This window comes from Bombus huntii, chromosome 18, assembly GCF_024542735.1.
Source record: "Bombus huntii isolate Logan2020A chromosome 18, iyBomHunt1.1, whole genome shotgun sequence".
Classification (NCBI taxonomy): Eukaryota; Metazoa; Arthropoda; class Insecta; order Hymenoptera; family Apidae; genus Bombus; species Bombus huntii.
The window spans coordinates 3103586-3125389 of record NC_066255.1 but is presented as its reverse complement, the minus strand read 5'-3'; the positions used below and the strand labels follow the sequence as shown (position 1 = coordinate 3125389).

General features: G+C 41.3%; 1 protein-coding gene across 13 annotated transcripts in view; it reads left to right on the top strand.

Moving 5' to 3' along the window:
- Positions 1-21804, top strand: part of LOC126875326 (homeotic protein antennapedia-like) — a 166650-nt gene that overhangs the window by 130526 nt on the left and 14320 nt on the right. For all 13 annotated transcript variants that reach the window (XR_007693345.1, XR_007693344.1, XR_007693337.1 and 10 more), the window contains one exon: positions 14419-16004. Coding sequence is in view for 4 of the 13 variants with exons in the window: in XM_050638201.1 (XP_050494158.1) it covers positions 15200-16004 (805 nt within the window). In the remaining 9 variants the exon portion in view is untranslated. The remainder of the gene's footprint in view (positions 1-14418; positions 16005-21804) is intronic.

Here is a 21804-nt window from a genome sequence, read left to right as displayed (position 1 = left end):
TCAGCCAACCTGAACAATATCACACGTTAAATTAATAAATAATGACAACAATTTATTTAATTTTGATCTCATATACTGTACCTGCACTTGTACTTATTTCAATACATTTTTCTATTACAAATTCATCCACTGGTTCCTCTATCAGCCAACCTGAACAATATCACACGTTAAATTAATAAATAATGACAACAATTTATTTAATTTTGATCTCATATACTGTACCTGCACTTGTACTTATTTCAACACATTTTTCTATTACAAATTCATCCACTTGTTCATCTACAAGTTAACCTCAACAGCTACCTTTGTTATTTTAATGGATGATTGTATGGTTTGCTGAGATGAAGTTGGTTCATACAATAAAAACACAAAAATTGTCCTTGTCTCAATATCCAGAGTATCCACGGTTACTTGGGGTCCTAAAAAATCAAATATAAAATTCCAAACTTAAACAATTTTGCACAACGCTTATTTTATTAAACTTTCATTCTACCACTAATTATTTTTATTTATTTCCCTTTTATTTTATATTATCGATTAGCTACTCTCGTTAATGTCTAATCGCGTTTGATTAATAAATTCAATTTTATTATAAACATATAGTTGGATATTCTCTGCGATTTCAAGTATCTACCTGTTGGTGGTCAATTTTTCAGCTTATCGCCGGGGATACGAGGATTTCATTGTATCGAACGAGCAGTTAGGAAATCTTCGTGGAAATGATTAGGAAGTGAAATCTGTCGGGGCACCATTGTTCCAGATGTTACGTTCTTCCTCGATAATTATTCTTCCCGAGGAAGGTGCTTCCTAATGGAAGGTTCGAGTGTCGGCAATAAGGATGAGTAAACGTTAAGGTTACGCGTAACGAAAGGTGGTATAGTGTTTTGAAAAAGTATTAGGGCCTTTGTATAGACCCTGTCCCGTCGGTTAACCACGCGCTCATAAATTATCAATTATCGCACCCTTTCGACTTGTCCCTGTGGAAACCAGCTATCTTGAATCATGAATTTTGATTAGCAATTTTAAATTACCACAACAACCACTGCGAATTCTATCAACTCGAAAAGATCGAATGGAATCAATTAATAATGGAATTCAAACATGGTTCTATGGCATATTTTTGTCAAGATTGAACGAACGATAAAGTACGGTTCCTACAGTCCTTGACGACCGTCCACTATACACAGGTTGTTGATATTCCAGCAGAAAGCGATAGAATGTCGAGCACAAAAAAGCGCGTTTGGTGTTCGGCAGTTAGTGTAACTTAATAGTCCACTTATCTTATCTGACGTTCACAAATATCTTCAATTTGTACGTAATATGAGAAAAATCGGAATTTATGTTAAACCAGTTCTTGGAACAATACAGTTCTCGTCGTTTGCTAAAATGTGAACAATATTGAAATATAAAAATTCGAGAATCGTAACAGGGTTAACATTTCAACACTCGTTCGAGGTTTCCATTTAATTACGTCGTTGAGTCCTTTTCAAATTTTTCTGACGTAATCTCAAGACTTCCATCTTCCTATTGACGTCTGCTTGTCTAAGCAAATATGCCTTTAACGTACATTATTTCAGCCATTTGAGTTTGCATATGTAAACGTTCGGATACTTCCGTCGGCCACTGTATTTATTTTTCCTTTCTTAAAATTGCCAATCTCTCGGCGCACTTTTAACACTAGAACTACCGATAGTTAACACGAAGCTATTTCTACCAAAACCAGTGAAAACGACTGGTCTTTAAAAAATACCTAATGCTACAATATTTGTATATTTATTGATTTATTGCTTTCTTGCAGAAGCAATTCCACGTTATGTGGTACATTTTTGATATTATTAATCCATCTGGGGCCATCGTCCCTAAACGAGGGTCCACACGTTTATAAAATCGTAGAACCAGTCGTTTCGACTGCCGTGGTATTTCTAGCGTTAGCATCTAGCGATCTAGCGATCGATCCGGAATTTTCCTGGTAACTGATATCGTCGTATCGAACGATTCGCGGTAAAAATTTGAAAACGAGTGGCGAGTTGTACGAAACGAGGAAACTGGTTAATTGGGGTTCGATAAACAGATAGCGGGACCCTTTTACACTTTGACAAGTACCGGTCGTTTTGACTGGTATTGGTATAAGTAGCCTCGATACAAAATCATTTTCAGTTTGAATACATAAAAAGGAAATTAAAATTCTTTATATTATTCTTTTAGTTATCGTTGCGAAAGTCATTACATCATTAGAGAAAAAAAATATGGTGTGGTAGTTCTAGTGTTAATTCTCCGTTTATTACAGCAATTCCACGGTTTAAAACAGTGCCTCGTTGTCGCTCTTGTTCCCGTGACTTTATGCTGCCAGAGGTTCCCTTAATTCGCCTACTATCTCGCTGCGACTTTTAAAGTTCATCCAGGAAACTTTCATTGCTTCTTGATGGACCATGAGATAGTACGAGGTGTCCTCCTCAGACACGGTTATTAACAAAGTGGAATCTAGATCTTGTGGAATCTTGCCGGCGACTTTTAACCTCGTCAGCCAGGTGAAACTTAAGGTTCTCAGGAAACGCCGCTTTTTATTTGTGTACGCAATGTCAGCGCTCGAGATCCTATCGGCTTTGGCTTTCACGCGCAAACGAAGTCACGCGCGTCGTTTAGTACTTTTTGTGTCGAAACATCTTGATCTGTCATGTGAAGAAATTATCGTTAGAAAAATTAAAAATTAATTTGAAATTCATCTTTGAAAGTAACGATAATATAAATGTTACCAAATAATTCTTCAATTTGCAAGCTTATTTGCCCTTTCACAAGCTTTTTAATTTCCGAGAAAAATTAGTTTTTTACCCAGTGCTAATAATAAACAGACGTTTTTCCAGGAAGTTGCGCAAGAAAATCATTGCACTGAAACCCATTATGACTTTCACCAAAGATCAATATACTCGTCGTTTAGTTAATTGCTTAATTACCTACTGAAATACAATGTTGCGTATATGTACGCGCCATCTTACGGGCAAAAGTTCAACCTCGACAAGAGAATATTACGACGCCGGCGAGCGTATCTTCTAAGAAAGTGAAATAAAAGATTTGAGGAACAACGAGTGTAAATAAATTTCTGTGTCATGCAGAGCTACGCTAATCCGAATATTAAAGGTTCACTGTCAGCTAAACGACCTCGTTTCTTTCGACTGTGATAAAAATGTCGTAGCTGCAATTCTGTTGGTTATCTCGTGACAAGATAAAACGGACTAGATCACGTGAAACAGTTTAACGAGAGCAGCTTTAATTTCTCCTGATTTTTCAAGAAACCATTGACCCTCGAGTCAAAACGTGCCGGGGTCGAAAAGAGAAAGCTGACTGCCCTAAATTTCATGGGTCGTAGAGAAAAAAGTTTTCACGAAAAAATGTGAAAGTTGGGTTCGTTGCGATTCTCCTAGGCTTTTCAACGCTTTGCCACCAACGTGACAGGAAGTAAATGGCAACGCTGGATGTTAGGCACCCCGTTGCGAGGACGACGCGCAAAATTCGAGCGATCTACTTTGAGAATTCTCGATGCTCCCTCGCTCTTCTCTTCTCTTCTCTTCTCTCGATTTCTCTTCCCTCTGTTTACTGTTTTTGCGTTACGAACCAAGTCGACCTGTGACCATTGAAATCGATATAACTGTAGATCTTTTGACGTTTCTACAGTTACGGCCGAGTCGACGCAGCTGCTTATTTTAGAAATTCATCGTCGAAAGTAAAGAGCGTGTAGAAGTTATTGTTGCTATAAAAAACTCGTTATATTTTTTGGCTTTCGTTTTAACTGTAATCTTCTTATCGATCGGTATCTCTTCCTTTGGCGAGAAAGCTTTTTCGTGTAAAGATACTTGATATTTGTAAGTGGAAAGTAGTCACGCGAAGCTATCAGGCGTGAAATGTAGCTAAATAATTTTGCAGCTAATCAAACTTTCGAATTTATGCAAACAAAATTTTGTTTCCATGCTCGAACTGATTATCTCTCTTCGGTCTGGCGTTTAGCTATCTTTCTGATGTTCTCATTTAATTCAAGGATGATGTTCGGCGATTAAAATGGCCGGGGAAATTAGCACGATTCCGAATAGGATTATTCGTCGCGTTTCTACGATAGCCTTTCGATTTAACGAGGCCAATCGAGATGATTCGAGTAAATTACGCCCGAAAATCCGCTCTATTTATCGCTCCATACTTTCCGAAGCTTCTACTCGTCGTCCGTCGCGTCGAATAAATTACAGCGATTGGTCGTAGGAGACGCATTATTCATCGTATCGAGTTTCGCCAGAACGTGTCCATATTTGTGATAATTTCAACACGTTTCACGAGCTGATATATATTAAAATATTTCGTCGAGTCACATCTGCTTACGAGATACAACGTCATACGTTATGTGTCATCGGCGAAGCAAAGACTTTTGCCTCTGCATTTATTATATTCGTGCGAAATCCGCTCGTCGATTGCATCACGTTCGCCAACGCCATGTTCATATTCAATTGTCGAAAGCGGAAAAACGATTGTTTCGATGGCGTCGCAAGCGGGAAAAGTTTTTTAACACGTCGAATGCGGCGGTGGTCTCCAGTAGACGACAAAGGGGTTTTCGTTCATTTGACATGTGTAAAAATATTTTTTTTTTATTTATTTCTTTACATTCACAATTTGTCCAGTTAACGTGTAAAAATATGTACTACAATTTTCCATATCCGTATAAATATTCTATGTAAAATATCACGTGTAATCTATATACAGGGTGGTTGGTAACTGGTGGTAGAAGCGGAAAGGGGGTGATTCTACGCGAAAAAAGAAGTCGAAAATATAAAATAAAAATTTTAAAAATTAAAAAAATAACGCCAATCGAGACAACGATCTACAGTGAGATGCGTTACAACGAGACGCGATAAAGTGCAGGCGTACCGAGCCAAAATTCAAAGTCGATTTTCTCGAAAACGAAGCCTCGAATGAAAAATTTTTACTCTATATTTTCGACTTCTTTTTTCGCCTAGAATCACCCCCTTTACGCTTGTAGCACCAGTTACCAACCACCCTGTATATTTAGTATATTAGTAACAATTAGTAAATAAAAATAGTAAAAATAAAAAATAAAAGTATAGTAACAATATAAAAGACTTAGTGGAAGACTACCAAGAAAGAGGAGAATAAGTCAGGCTACTTATTTCTTATAGGAAAACAGTTTTAAAATTCAATGTGTTTTCAATCAGTGCCACGCTACTAAAATTCCTATTTAGTTTCCAAGTTAAACATACTTTTTCTTATCTTTCTCAAAACTTTGAAAGTCACACTGTTAAGATATTCCTCGTTTGTCTGACAGAAGACTTGATCAACTTCAAGAAGCTTAAAAAATTATATGTCTTTTATATGTGAAAATTGTATGTGATATTTGAGGTTAAAAAATTATACGTCGTATCAAAATTTTCTTATTTAACCCTAAACGTTAGAATCGAAGAGCCAACAATCCCGTGACCTCTGCAACTTTTTGTTTCGTCGTTCGTTTGAAAATGATACGCGCAACATGGACAGGAAGTTGTGCAGAATGTGTTAACGAGATTCGAAATCGGGCGGCGCGAAAAAAAAAAAAAAAAAAAAGAAGCGAGAAAGAAAAAAGGAAATCAATCACGTTGGTAGCCGATAAAGGTTTCATTGAAACGAGTGTATCTACGAGGACAAAAAGCGTTATCGAGCACGTGGCTACCTTCGATCTACGCGACCGGAAAACAAAAACAACTTTGGTCGGGACAGCTCGTTGAAAAATACGAGCGTTGATAATCTCGAATGCAGAATTGAGAGGCGAGCGAGAGAAAAATAGAAAAAGATAGGATGGTAACTGACGCGATGCGACCCAAGTAAGTTGTAAACTAACAGAAGAGAGAGAGAGAGAAAAAAAAAAGAAAGAAAGAAAGAAAAGGGAGGTTAAAATGTACGCGAGGTTGTAATACATATCGTCGGCTAGCAAAACACTGGTAGGATTTATCTACGACGTTCATGGTCTACTGTTTCGACCCTCTTCTTCCTCTTGGCACACTCTTCAGCCAGCAACGCTACCCGGAAGTCTATATGTATCTCGGTATCTCTGTTTATTATAAATATGTCTAAATATACCAGCATTTTGGTACTCACGATGGCGAATTATCTTCAACGTGTAACACGATCCTGTGGTTTTTCGACCGTTTCAAAAATTGACAGATGCTCACGAAGAATTTAATAATCTGCTTTTTATCTGTTCGAACTCGATTTTGTTATATAGCTGTATATTATTCGCCGCGATTTATCGTGATCGGTAATTTACACTTTGCAAAGGATTTATGAAATATCGGTACGATTTTGATATCATACGTCGTAACGAATTAATATGTTGATTTTGCGAAATTGATTGTAAATAGCATATTTCATAAAAGCAATCATGTATGTCAGTATACTTGAACATATCGACCGGCGTGAAAATTGTATATCATTTATTCACCACGCAAAGTGCTATTGCGCACTTCCATATTATGATACACCGATACTCGGAAGTTAAACTGGTTAATTTTATTTTTCATGCAATAGTAGCTCGTGTTCAGATAAATAGATTCAATCGCTAGGCGTTCATATATATAAATATAATAATTAATAATAATATAATTAAACGCTAAGCTGTTTATCCAAACAAATGAAACTGTGTAAACATACAGTGACTGCAAAGAATATTCACGCGCATCCTTATCTTCCAACGAAGCGTTTTTTATTAGCTTCTGCGCTTCATAGCACTCAATTTTGCTTGTCATATGTAAACACCGCTGAACGATACGAACTTCAATATACACTTGCATGCAATTGAGCGGAGATCTCGAATAAGAGTCCGAAACACACGCAGCATGTTTTGGCAAGGAGCGATTAAGTTACAGTGTATCAGGTTTCAAGCACCTAACGTGCTTCCTTCGTTTGTAAACATTCGCAGATATCTACAGCTTGTTTTATACTGAAACGATCGACAGGGACTGCAAAGCTATTTCGTTGGCAACTAAGTGATTTTGTCATTATTACCTAATGGCCAAATCACCGATATACCTCTCACGCAATTGGGATATTATGCTACTAAATCAACTACTGTCAGAATGTGTCATTGGTGGTCGCGCATTCGAGCATTCCTTTTTAGGTTAGGTTAGGTTTAGGTAGGTTATCCGAAAAGTGTCTTTCTTTTACAGACAGACGCGTCTTTGTACAAACATGAAACCTAATCTATCAAACGTTGTGGTCTTTATCTTGATGGAATAAAAAGGATCATACATAATTCTATAAAATAATATAAAACAGAAAATGTTGTGCGTCCATTATTTTCTTATAAAACATTTTCTTATAATACATAAATGCTACAAGCAACACAATGTTGTAAGAATATTCGTAGCTCCACTGCTAATCGCTTTAAAGTATCCGCAGCGACCTTTATCGTAGTTGAAAGAACCTACCTGCTGCGATACTAAATGTTATCGGATTCCTGGTGAAACACGTTCGCCAGGATGGATTTTGCAATCGGTGGAAGCGCGGGACGGGAACGAACAGTCAGGTCCGTTTCTCGCGGTCAGCTGACGCGAGACGATGCGAACTCGGTAGGGGAAATGGAATTACGGATGCGGCGTGCGTGGAGAGCGACATAAGCTATTGGGCGGCCGGCTTTTGAGCGGCCTTGCAAACTGGTTTCCTGCAGGCCGACTCGATTATGCTAATCGCATATGCATGTTAGCATTTGGCTGATCCGCTGGCGTGTTGGTTCTCCGTTCACCGGTCCGGCTGCCGCCAGTTCGATGTGTGTTCGCGTAAACGATCTCACACACGAATAGAACCGCGATCCTTTTCGATGGAGCAGCGGTGCGCTCGAGAAACCTTGATCGCGGCCACCCTTCAATGCCTACTCGACCTTCCGCCAGCTGGACACCTTCCACCGTGCGTAACGGTATTCTTCGCTGATTTCCCTCGACTATACTTTGACGCTGTCCGTTACTCCTCGTGCGAGGTTTTTCTTGCCGGGGATTTTTCTACGGGATGAAAAGAAATTCATGTGGATTCAACGATAACAAGTTCGTTCGCTTTTTATTCTTGTATACGCTAAGAAGAATGTTGGAATAATTGTTTAGAAAATATAAACATATGTGTGTGTGATCTGAATTTATAAAAATGAGGAATGAAGAAATTACTCGAAAATACGGTAACGCTTGACCTGTTTCTTCGAGAAAATGAATTTATTACAGTGACTAGAAAAAGTATTCGAACATCGTGGTATTTATCGTTGTTTGTACGTGTGTTTTCTCGCGTGTATCTATTAGCTTTTGAAGGTGTTGGAAATGTAGAGCAAAGAATTAAAGAGGAATCGATGAAGCAGCAAGACTAAAACTTTCTTTTCGCTTTTCTATACTTTTCATTCGAGAGTAATAACGTTTGAAATAAAGAAAAGTATAACGGGTGTACGTATATGTGAATATCTTCGAGGAACAGTTCGAGCGATATCACATTTCAAAATCACATTCGGAGAAAGATCCCGTCGGTGTTTACCACGCGCGAGACGCTCTCGCCGATAATATCACTCCGTTGCATTCCGTTCTATTTACATTTCGTGTGCATTGTGGTTTTGCAGATTCATGGGTCGAATCGAGGTGGCGAAGCATCGCGAGAATCAAGAGATGTAGCGATTGCAACACTGCCGAGTTATAGCTATCTTGTTCCATCTAATCTCAGTTCTCGACGAGTCGCCTCCAACCATCCAGAATGAACTGTATATATTAGGTTGGTAACTAAGTTTGTCATTAGTTGGTAATGACAAAATCTGCAATCACTTAGTTACCAACCCGATACAATACATTTTCGACTTTCGAAAATCTACGAGAAATCGCCCACGATTTTCGATACACACTCTGTAGTTCTCGAATCGACAACTTCTTCCATTTGCTCTTGTAACTTATTGTTACTTGTAACTCTTGTAACTTATCGTTGTTGTAATCGTTTCTTCCTATCGTTCTAAAACGGATAATTCTAACGAGACAAATAAAGAGGGCGTTGGAGAAGTAATCGTACTATTGGCGATTGCCACCTAATGACAAAATCCGCAATCACCTAGTTGCCAGCCCAATAGAACGCGTTGTAACGCAGAACGACGATCTTCGCGAAACTCGAGTTTATCCGCGCTTCGTCAATTTCCGATTGAATAACATTTTTTTCCTAAATACTTGCACATACTTAACATTGAAAACATAATGTTTCTCGGGACTGAAGTTTCCTAGCGAAAATTGTCATGCTGAGTGTTCTAATTTTTTTTTTTTTTACGCGAAATAAGATCGACAAGAGTGCGTTTTACTACGCCAATGAACGTTTATCGTCGGCTTTCTCGGCTCGATGGCTACACATATTCAAGAGGATGGAAGTGATGCAGATTTCGAATCGAGATAAGGGCACGCTCAGACAATTTACTATGTAACAGATACGTTTGTTAGAAAAAAAAAGTGGCATAATTATTTTATTCGAACTGGTTCGTGGGTTCGAAAATGCGAAGGATTTCTTTCGTTCTCGTCGCGTAACTTCGTAACCGGACTTCGCTAAGCATTTGCTTATTACTAACGCGGTTCGTAAATTAATGACATGCAATTAGTGTTCCCTATGAGACTTTAATTGCGCTGCTACGTCTGTTTCCACACTGCACGATCGATGTAAATATTCATCAAGCTCAACGATTTCGCGTACCGATATTTGTAAATTTTGTCCGATCTTTATCTATTGCAACTTGTTTCTTCTGTGTTAAATTACGTCATACTAAAAAAAAAAAAAAAAAAAGAACAATCTATAATTAAAGTAAAAAAGTCAGACACGCGGTTTCAATTATGCTGAAATACTATGTGGGGATATAAAAAATGTAGATAGATAAGTTAATCGTGTAATATCTTTCATCCTCTTTTCCGGTATCACAACTCGAAGAAAAAATGTCCGATAAATTGTCCGATAAAGCGACCGATAAAATCTTTCATTTCGGGAAACTTTGGATAGAAAAGTTCAAATACATTGGCACGCGTACGTGTCCGTGATCGCTTCAAAATTTGCAATAAAATCACCAAATTATTAAAATTGAAGATCGAGGAAGTTCTCGACCTTAAAAAATTAAAAGTAAAAAAAAAAAAAGAGGAAAGAACTAAAAAAGAAGAAAATAAACTTTGCCAGAGAAATTAAAGCAATACTCTCATGGAGACTGAAACATTTCTAACACCAGCGTTTACCTAGTTTCACGCCTATGTATCAAAATTTTCAAAATTCCAACCGAGCCTTCAATTATCAAATATTTTTCCGAACATTCATCAGTCTGTCGTAAATATATTCGCCGAAACGAACTTTCCAGCTATTCCACGTGCGAAGCGTTTATCAATAGCTGGATCAGACGCAGCGGAAGTTGGGAAAAAAGCCGCCGCGAGAGCAGCGGGAAACGCGGTGGTCGCAGGGTTCCGATCGACGCGGCCGGAACTGGAATGCGCTCTCAAGGTCGTAATTTTATGTTCGCTGTTTTTGTTTTTTTTTTTCTCCTGGATGGATGGAGAGTGAAGAGGTGGCCTGGTCTGGTTCGAGGGCCACCGTTTTACGATCTCGTTTAGTTTACGACTGTTTCACGGCGTGCGAACGACTGGCACGAGCTACGAGTCCCATAACTGTCAAATCCCGCCGCCACCGTTTACGGTGACCACTGAATCTTCCAGCTGGCCGCGATATTTCGTCGTTTATTCGAACGACGCTGTTCGAACGACCGCGTGAAACTTTCATGGGTGATCGCGCGACTATTTCACCGCTCGATTAGCATTCGTCAGTTTATCGCTCGGATGGCTGGTGGTATCGTGTTTCAACGCGAACGTTTTTGTGAAATAGCAGCAGGCAGCAGTTTCTGCTTCATTTTTTCCTTTCTTTCTTTCTTTCTTTCTTCATTCTGCTGTACGTTTTATGGCTTCCTGTTTTAAGCCAGGGGAAACGGATATGGACGTAAAGAAGATGCAGGCTATTTGCTAATTTAATAAGATTACATAGGTGGCGTGGCGAGCGAAACGGAGGCAGGAATTTTATATTTGAATCGAAGATCGGTCGAGTGAGATTTCACCGCAATTGGTACGCCATAGATAGATACGTTATCCGGTTTTATTTAAACGTTTTGCGACTGAAACGCGTCGCTGACGCGGACAAGTAGTTATTTTATTCAAACGGATCAATAGCAAAATGTCTCATGTAAATGGTGCAACTTGCGAAACACTACGTTTCGATGTTTATACGTTGTACGTATGAAAGTAGGATTGAAAAAAAGAAACCTGCTGATAGTTGCATTTGATTTCGACGGTGTGTTCGAATAATTACTTGAAAGGAATCAAACGAGTTTATGTGCTCGATGGCTTTTGGGAGAATCGTTGCTCCAGCTAATAGAATGACAACTTCCTTTTACAGTTTGATAACAACGACTAGTAAACAACTGCGAGGGACAAAGAAATTCCCCAGCGAGGAGCCATTTTGTTAACTAGAGGCCATCATAGCTGCCTGACGTCACTTCCATATCCAACTATGGCGTCACGTGACGCTCCACCCTGTTTTCAATCACCTTGGACCCGAACCCACCCAGCTGTCAGACACGCTCCACCCCGTTTTTTCCACTCTTTCTGGCTATCGCCATCGCCATCTGCCGGCAATAATATGAACTCCTTAGAGCTTTAAATGGCTAGCTAGTTTATGCCCTTTCCGGTCGGTGTCACCACCGAATAAAGCTCGATGACCTGAATTCGTGTCCTTGAAAAAGTTGCGGCGTCCAAGCAGATTTCGACATCGATAGTCACGCGGAAGAATTTATCTGCCATTTTTCCAGTCATTTCCACCGCTCAGGAAGCGGCTTTCCGTTAAATACGAGTTCCCTCTACGTAATTAAACGCCACTTTCCAACGAGAGAATAGCAAAAACGTTTTCACGGCAAGACAATGCGAACGTTTCCGATAATACCCAGGCGTGACGTTTTCCATTTCAAACGGTTTATTACACGGCTGGCGTAACAGCGATCGCGTTTAATCGCGCCAAAGTAGGAAGCTCTGTGCTAAGCTGCGTTCGAACGAATCTCTTCAAAAGAGGGGAAAAAGACAACAAAAAAAAAAAAAAAAAAAAGAAAAGAAGAAAAGGAAAAAAGGGAAAGAGGATAGCAGACGGAAGCAAAGTGTTACGCGTCGCGTGGTTCCAATGGAAACGAGCCGTAAACCTCGATCGCTGGGAAAGAGGTTGGCGAGGTAGAGAAACGAGAAACAAAAATAACTCGCGCCGCAGAAGGACAATGTTGCTGTTCCGTGGAGGTGAAAGAATACGTAAGGGCGAGCCTGTAAAGCGGGAATTGAGTTAAAATCCTGCGAGAGGTAGAATTTATACGCGATCCAGGCGGGCAGCGGTGCGGGGAGCGCGGCCAGCCGAGTACGGAGCGCATGGAATCGCTATCGGCGGCCATTCATCAATCCGAGGAATCAATACGCTGGAATTAATGAAAGCGCCGCGCGAACAGCGAGCTAGCGGCCGGAATGTTAATCGCGATCGTCCCGCGTCCGACCCATTCCCGTGTACAGCAAACTCCCAAGGGCCCCACCTCCACCCGTAGCCCTTCAACCTGCCACCCCTCCCCTTGCCCTTATCCTTCCCCCCACCCTTCGAGCCCCTTGTACATCCGTCCCCGTCTCCCATGCCCGCGTGCTCTCTACCATTACCAATACGACCACCGTGCTGCCCACAATGCCGTCGCACCGTGCATTCTATTCTCTCGTCTGGAATCGCAGCCCTTTTTTCCCTTTTTTATTACTTGCGGAATCGGCGATCGTTCGCTCCTCTCACTCTTCCAACCAATTTGTTCTGTAGATGGCTGGTGTTTGTTCGTTTATAGAAACTGGTTCTAGGAATTGTCTGTTTAATTGTTTAAGGCTATAGTTAGTATAATAGTAGATGTGCATTCGGACCAACTGACGTTCTGCTGTATGAAGTACCCGAAAGCCGCAATGCACGCGTTTATAAGTTGATTGCCAGCTTTTATGGAAATTTCCATTTTTATCTAACAAGATATCTAGGAAGAGATTCGTTTTATTCGATAAATATCATGATAAGTTATATTAGTATGGTATATCTTGGATATCTCCCATATTTTTTTTTTTTAATAAACGCGTAAAGATCAGTCTACTTATAAGAAGAATCTGTATACATATTTACTCGTTTTCAAGTACTCATTGAATTCAGAACGTCAGTTTATTATTCGAATACTCATTCACTGTAAACATAGCTTAATGCCACGACTGAATTGATAGAAAGCATTCGAAATAGATGTTTAGAGACTTTATTTGCATACTTCAGGCGAATAGCTTTGATTATGTGTAGAGTGTAGTCATTGCACGAAGGAAGTAGGTTTCGTTGTTGATTGTCAGGCATTTCAGTCGCGTCAAGTGGTATGAGACAGTAGGTACACAGACACGTGATATTCAGGTGGAGGCACTGAGTTAAAAACTAACTTCAGGACGATACCGGTGAAATGACGCACGGTCGGTATGGAAGGTTTCCGGGCCTGATCGGAAGATCGGTCCGGAAGATTGAAGATCCAGCCGATAAAGGACCGACCGATCGTCGATGTTTCGAAATTTTCGAAATTACCGGTATTGTCGCCACTTTTCGATCTATCGTTACATCTATTATTAATTAAACGAACGTTATTGCTATGTGTAATGACTGTCTGTTACTCTATAGAAACGATCTCTTTAATAAAATCAATTTCACTGTATCGGAAATATAATTCTCGTTCTCTGGAACTTTGTTTTGCCTGATGTTCTTAAAAATAAAGGCAACGCCACGATTCTAGTTACGTACTAACTAACGAGTTGCGCGGAATTCATGTCGGCAAGCAGTGCAACAAAAAAATTAGTAGACTTGGGGGGAATCTCGACGAGGCGTTCAGTAGCCGTGTTGCTTAATGGACGGGAATTTTCCAAATTTAACGATCGTTTAGCCCGCCCACACAGAAGGGACAAGCGAGTTTGGCGTCTGGGCGATGGCCGTCACCGTGACGAGCACGTGTGTAACTCGCCTTCTGTCATTTACAGTAAAACTCACTTCTGTTCGTTCAGTTCGTCGAAAGATCAGCAAACGGAGCTTTTGCCGGCTTCAGCGACTGTTCCAATGGACGAGCTCGGTATAAAACACGGTACTTTGAAACTCCAACGAAATTCCAATCTATTTCTATCTGTATGCTTTTTATCGTAGAGAAAAAGAAATTCAAAATGAACAAAGTATGGCGATGAAACGAAAATCTGTTTTTTTTTACTTTCTCGTCGAAAATTGTCGCCGTTTTAATATTCCACCATATTTTAATACGACGTACGTAAAATCAATTGAATCGCCTTTTTCATGTTACAGGTGTGGCATAACTTCGTTAGCAGGGTGGACAGAGGAACGGAACGTGTCTGGAGCGGCTTGGCGTTTTGAACGAAGGTACCACACCGAAGAAGAACTCTGATTACCATCTTACCCCCCCGCCCCCCCTAGTGTACAAGTTTTAAACCTGCCCCCCTAAAGTATTCCCCGCAGCTTGATAACTCACGGTTCTGTAGTGCTCCAGTTTCTAGTTTTTCTTTCTATATCGATGAGTCGAGTGTGATAAACGGGCAAAGGAACGAGACAAGAGTATTATAGAGGGTATACGTAATTTGATGATACGCTAAGTGATTCACGGTGATGTTGGTGTGATACAAAGAGTGTTGCGCGCGCGCGTGTTGTCCGAGAGTGAGCGTGAGGAGGGAGGAGAATCGCGCCGGAGGAGGAGGTGATACTATATGTATAAATAATAGAAATTTATTCATGTATATGTAAGGACGTGTGCCAGTGTGTCCGTACGCAGGTATTCGAGTACAAAGAAAAGAAAGAAAAAAAAAAAAAGAAGAAAAAGAAAAGAAATCCGACCACTAAAAGTGAAGAGAAGACAAAAACAAGCATACAGTTTGCCAGTACGAAGACAGGGAAAAACGAAGAGGAAAAGAAAGAAAGAAGGAGAGGAGAGGAGAGGAGGAGTAGTAGGTGGAGAATAAATTGAAAACCCTGCGAAACGGTCAAAGACTAAGAAACGAAGAAGTGTGAGGACACGTAAGGGAAAAAAAAAGATCGAGGTGGCATTAGAAGGTGGGCCAGGTGGGACAGTAGCATGAGTTCGTACTTCGCGAATTCGTACATCCCTGACCTGCGTAATGGCGGGGTGGAACACCCGCATCAGCATCAGCAGCACTACGGTGCCGCCGTCCAGGTGCCCCAGCAAACGCAGTCGGTACAACAGCCATCTCAGCAAACCGGGGATCCATGCGATCCTAGTCTCCTACGTCAGGGAGTGCCTGGCCATCACTATGGGGCCGCTGGTAGCCAGCAAGATATGCCTTATCCGAGGTTTCCTCCGTACAATCGGATGGACATGCGGAACGCGACCTATTATCAGCATCAACAGGAGCACGGCAGCATGGACGGGTTGGGTGGTTACAGGTCGACGTCCCCGAGCCCCGGTATGGGCCACATGGGACACACACCGACCCCGAACGGACATCCGTCCACTCCTATTGTCTATGCGAGTTGCAAGCTTCAAGCGGCCGCGGTCGATCATCAGGGTAGCGTACTCGATGGACCGGACAGCCCGCCATTGGTCGAGTCGCAGATGCACCACCAAATGCATTCGCAACATCCTCACATGCAGCCGCAACAGTCACAACATCAGCAGCAGCAGCAGCAGCATCAACATCTTCAGGCGCAGCAGCAGCACATGATGTACCAACAGCAACAGCAAACGCAGGCGGCGTCGCAACAATCTCAGCCTGGCATGCATCCGCAACAACAACAGCAACCTCAGCAACACCAAGGGGTGGTCACGTCGCCGCTTAGTCAGCAACAGCAGGCCGCTCCTCAAGGTGCGGCCACTGCCAACCTACCAAGTCCGCTCTACCCGTGGATGAGAAGTCAATTCGGTAAGAAAATGTCTGTTGCTTGCGTTAAATTCGTGCAGAAAGTATATACAAATTCGCCGATGTCTCTGATGGATGTGACATAACCTCATATTGCAATAACGTACGATGCGCAGTATCGGGAATTTGAAATCCCTTGAAATAGACAAAATTGTTTTAGCCGAATGAAAATAATAATTTAGCGAAACATAACATGAAAATAATAATTCGAAAACGTTACCTGGTCTATAAATTTAAAGGGTTAGGAAGGCCACTAGAGTAGTAAAAATCGAGAAGCAGCCATCTTGAATGTTCCATTTGCATCCGAATTACCCTGGTCGTTACCTGTGTTTCTAAAATTGTACAATGAACGTTGCTTCGAAGGAAAGAATCTTTTCTATCTGGCAGTAACAAAGAGAGAAGAGAGAGACGTTACATTCGTAAAGTCAGAGAGGAGATAATACGTGAGGCGGTTGTCGAAAATAGGCTCAAGGATTTTTCCGCGTGACCAAAAGGTTCGGGTAGAAAGCAAGATTTCTAGAGAGGACGGCGGCAGGTAGTCGGCCGCTTTCAGATTTATGCAACAGTAGGTAAAACTAGACCACATTCGTACGGTTCGCAAGCCAAGATTGGCATAATGTCTCCAGTTTCTAGGTATACCGACATCCCGAGTTATTTATTGCCCTGACCTTTTAGCTCTCGCTGGTTTCACCACACGTAAGCGTATACCTCCCCATAAAAGTTCCTCTTGCTGACTGTGGCCGTGTTGGCTCCACGGCTTGGCAGAGTCTCCGCTCATCCACTTTTATTCCCATGATAACTCGCGGCTGCTCGCTTCCACTCAATGGTATGCTGAACTAGTTCGCTTGTTTTCACTCACCTTTCTTCGTCTGTCTAGTTAGACAGGAATCTAGTATATTGAACGACTGCTACTTCTTTCTTCCAAGTGCTTTCTGTAAAGACGAGAGCAATTTCTATTTAGAATTCGTTCTATTCGACGAAATTCCAGCCTCTTCGTGATCTTTACGAAGCCGAGCGTAATATATTCGAGGGAGCAAGAAATATCGCCTGCTTTTCAAATATAGGGTTGTAGCGCAAGAAAAGCGTCAGGAAATCTGCTGGACTCGACCGTGACTGCAAAGAATCGCACGGGTAATTTCGGAATAATGAGTTGGGAATTTATGGCAGCAATAACCAAGTGATAATAGCCGTTTTCTTTAACCCAGAGGTATCCGTCCCGGGTTGGGTAAGAGCACAGGTTCCGGCGCTCCACTGTGCTTGCTCTTGTTTTCTTCACCCTTCCCCTGATTCTGCAAATCCGAGAAAATACCGCAACCTTGCAAAGTCAGGCTCCCTCGACCCCTTTTCCTTGTTACCTTAGCATTCAGTTGCTCGATGAACTCTGCTCGAGTGAAATCTTCGCTTCTTCAACTCGAATTGTTGCAAGCACTTACTTACGTATATCAACTTTCAAGATACGAATTTTTTCCTGCTCTTATAAAATCGTCCACGAGCTGCCACCTGTTCTTTGCCGGATATTTTTCACGTAAGTGTAATTCGAATTCTTGTACGTTTTGTACTGTTCATTTTCTACACTTGATATGGAGAATGTAATAATCTTACGAAACCACCTCTCGGTTCAATTCGAAAGCTGGTACCAACCTGCTTGATTCGCCGATAAACGGTGTGGTACACGAATGACGAGACTGGTCCATACTCTTCGTTGCCAGTCAAAAGAAGAAAGAGGATCGAGTGCCTGAATCTGCTCACAGATGTCGGCACGCTTAAGTCTTTCCGATGGGTTGTCCAACGATATATGTATTCGTTGCTCGTGCTTTATCTAGTAAGCGTATTGATTTCGTATTATCTTCGCCATATCTTTTCATAAGTAAACAAAAATGATTCATAAGCAAAGCACGATATACATTTACACCATCTATCTTCGAACAAATCTTACAGAGAGAATCTTCTATGATCATTTAAAAGCAATAAAATATATGTAGCTTTGTATCAATAATTCTCTCGGTTTAACCATTATAAACATAGTTCCGTGTTGTATATGTGTATTTCGATTCCACACGATTCCATCCATCGTGTATTTATTAGCCATTCGAAACAAGATCAATCGGCTCTCACATCAGTGTCCATGTATTCTAACAAACATCCTTCATATCTGGTTTCGATACTAATTCGATCTATGATTATCCACGACTATTCGTTCTTCTCTGGTTAACACCGCTCATGAGGTTTGCCACTCGATCGTATTACCCTTACAGGTCTACCAATCACGATAAACCTCATATCAATTTATCTAGCTATCCATTCGTGGCCGTGGCTGCCTGTTTCTTTCCACGTTGCAAAACACCAGCTGAGCTAAGCGTGCTATAAGCAGGACTCCATGAATAATGCATGGCTCAATTTTATAGATGCAGGTGCTCTCCCGGGCATTTGCCCGGTGAAACCGCCGAGATTCCCTGGCACCTTACGCGGGACATTTGCGTTACATAGGTTAGGAAATTCCGGCATAGTTGGCTGGCTCGCGAAACCCCGGCATGCGAGTGCGCATCGGTGTCGTTTACTGCCGAACATCATGAAACGCTTCGTAAACGTGCACGACTTTCATCGTGAAAGCTTCTTCTATATACAATGACCCTTTGCCCCGCCTTTGATTTTCATTAAATATCCCTAGCCACCTGTCGAGTCACGTGACAGCTTCTGTCGTATTACCAGTCCTAACCATCGCATAATTAGTGTTTTTATTATTCTTCGAAATGTCAATATGCGTTACAATGCACGATAATTCCTGTTTGCCTTGAGAAAAGGTAAACGACGAAAGTAGCGAAGGTAGTTAAATTGGAAAAGAAAGATATTTGGATATATCTCAATGGAATTTTATATCTTTGCTAGTAAATATTGTTTTACTTGAAACGTTATGAGCCAGTGTAAATAATGTGCACGATTTCGTTGGCGATTAATAGCTGCGGACGCGAACCATGTTTTCGTTCGAGATACATAATTCTGTGGACGTTGTAAGTTGCGGATGCGCCGACACTGAACTTCGGTAAAATTGTTCATTGTCATTCGTATCTTGCATTCGCATGCATGCATGCGCTCACATGCATAAACTTTCATTGATTAGCATTTTCTTTGTCGAATTAATTCGCCAGGCAGATAAAATTAGAACCAATTGCGGAGAATGATAGTATTCGGGGTTCGTGATCAAGTTAATTAGCTCGATGGAAAAAGGAAAGGTGAAAATTAGATTGCCCACAGGCTTATACGGATTCGACCATCGGTAATTGCGGTGTAACAACTGCAACAGCATACGCGTTATCTCAGTTTATTCCGCGAAACGCATTATCATACGAAAAAATATAATATTTCTCGTAGCCAGGGCCCATGAAACACCATCGCGATATACCATAAAAATAACATACAATGAAGTTATAATTCAGAAGTTCCAGGCACCGTGACGTTTCGACGATTCCACCGGATCTTACGTTATAAGACAAGCAAATGTTTTTTTTTTTTTTTTTATCCTTTTTCGTCATCGTTTCTCTTTCGACATCGAACTCGCAACGAAATTCCGATTTAACGCTGATCGATCGTAATTGTGTATCGATATTGCGTGGTCGAACGTGAATTGGTCGGTTTGGTTATCGATATCGCTGATGCTTTTAATACGTAAGATAATTGCGATCCTTTTGCGCGAAGAGATTTATGGTATCGGGTTCCTTCGGTTCTGCTCGGGCTCCCCCCTCCCCCTCCCCTCCCCCCTCCACTTCGTCCCTTTTCTCCCCCTCACAAATAAGCATGCAGCGGTGCAGTTATACATAGGTGTGAGGCTTCCGTTATTGCGTACACGTGTACGTGGTACGAGCGCCACATTTCTTATGTAATCCGAGCACTGACACGAATGCTTAGCGGACGAACAAAGTACCACGTCGAAAAACCGCACTACCGTCGAATTAATCGCGCGAAATATCTACGTAAATGGCCAATAACCCGTGCGCGTAATGAGGAATTAAAATGGCCCTTGCTCCGCTCCCTGCCTCGTTTTATTTCTCCTTTTTCCTCCCACCTTCTTTTTTTTTTTCTTTTTTTCTTTTTTGTCGTACGACCTGGCTAATTGAGGGCGCAGATTTATAGACTGGACACCATTTGTTGGTCGAGGCACGTGGCCAGAAAATTTACCAGATATTAGCGCGCATCTTTTAGTTATTTGTTTTTTCACAGGTTCCTAACCTTTTCTCGTCGCTACCTTTTTTAACGTTGTCTTGCTATGTATAGTGGATTTTGATACATAGCGGCAGTGCGATTTTTTTAAATTGAGTATATAGCAGCCTTAACTTACTTGTGACGCGAATATTTCACGTTTATCGCGCTGTGAGATATATTCAAGTATTATTATTCCGTCAAATTGTATAACTAGCCTTATTTTTGTACGCCCGGTTTACTATCGCGCCATTAAACGTTACATTTTGTCCTGCATAATAAAACATCGGACGCTTACGATAGTAATAATCTACTCTGCGAGTTAAGGTTAGGAAAATCTGCAACATGCCATCTAAATGGGGGAGCGCGCGTAGCAACAACAATTCTTTCGCTTTGTCGTGCAACTTAACCTAAAATGAAATTTTAATTTAAAATAAGGTACGATGCTTTCTCGTTCGAGGATGTCCGAAGGAACGCGCGAGGGTTAAGCGCGACCGCTCAACACCTGTAACCCTTTTTTCCTCGATATGTGGGAAAGATAAAAAGAAAGTCCCTAGATACCATGTGGCAGGCGTAGGGTTTTAATCTGGCGGGGGTCATGGCGATCAACATTCACATCTCGAAACGCGTTTCGTTCTAGTTCGCGTAGTGTCAGACACCAGAGATTGGTGTCCGAAACGATGGCGGCTTCGTGAGATATTCAAAAAGAGATGGAACCCAAAGAGGCAAGAAAGGAGGAGCGTGGAGGAAACGACGTGAGGTCGAAAGGCAGAAAAGGAGAAGGCGAGCGAACGTGGTATACGGTGAAACAGAGAGGGAGGAAGTCGACCGGCGGAGGGCGTAGAAAATGTTGACGATGATGGATGAGACCATAGAAATCCTATGTCCGTTTGCTTTTTGGGCCGCCGCCATAAACTCCCGAGACAACTATGGACGATACGCCGTTGGGATATGGGCTCCTATTAAACCTGGAAATTTAGGCAAATTGGGGCGAGAAGGGTCTAAATCAATGATCTTATTACGCGTACGAATTATAGTTTTTTTTTTTTTTTTTTTTTTTTTTTAGGATCGCTGGGAAGAATTCTTTAAATTCTGGAAATTTAATATCAAGCAAGAATTTAATATCGGTTAAGAATTCGAGATTTTTAATATACAGGGGGTGATTCTACGCGAAAAAAGAAGTCGAAAATGTAGAATAAAAATTTATAGAATAAAAAAAGAACGTCGATCGAGACACAACGATCTACAGTGAGGTCCGTTCCAACGAGACGCGATAAAGTACAGGCGTACCGAGCCAAAATTCAAAGTGGATTTTCTCGAAAACGAAGCGTCGAACGAAAAATGTTTATTCTATATTTTCGACTTGTTTTTTCGCCTAGAATCACCCCCTTTCCGCTTGTACCACCAGTTTACCAACCACCCCGTATATTTGCTTCATTCGTTATTCCTTATTCGTAAGATAACGCGTTAAAACACTCCCAGTTGTAATATATTTGCTTCATTTGTCGTTGCTTATTCGCCAGATAACGCGTTGAAACACTGTTGACTCCTCCTAACTTTCATTACAAATTCTCTGTCGTGAATTTCAAGATTCCCAGTTACCTCTGAC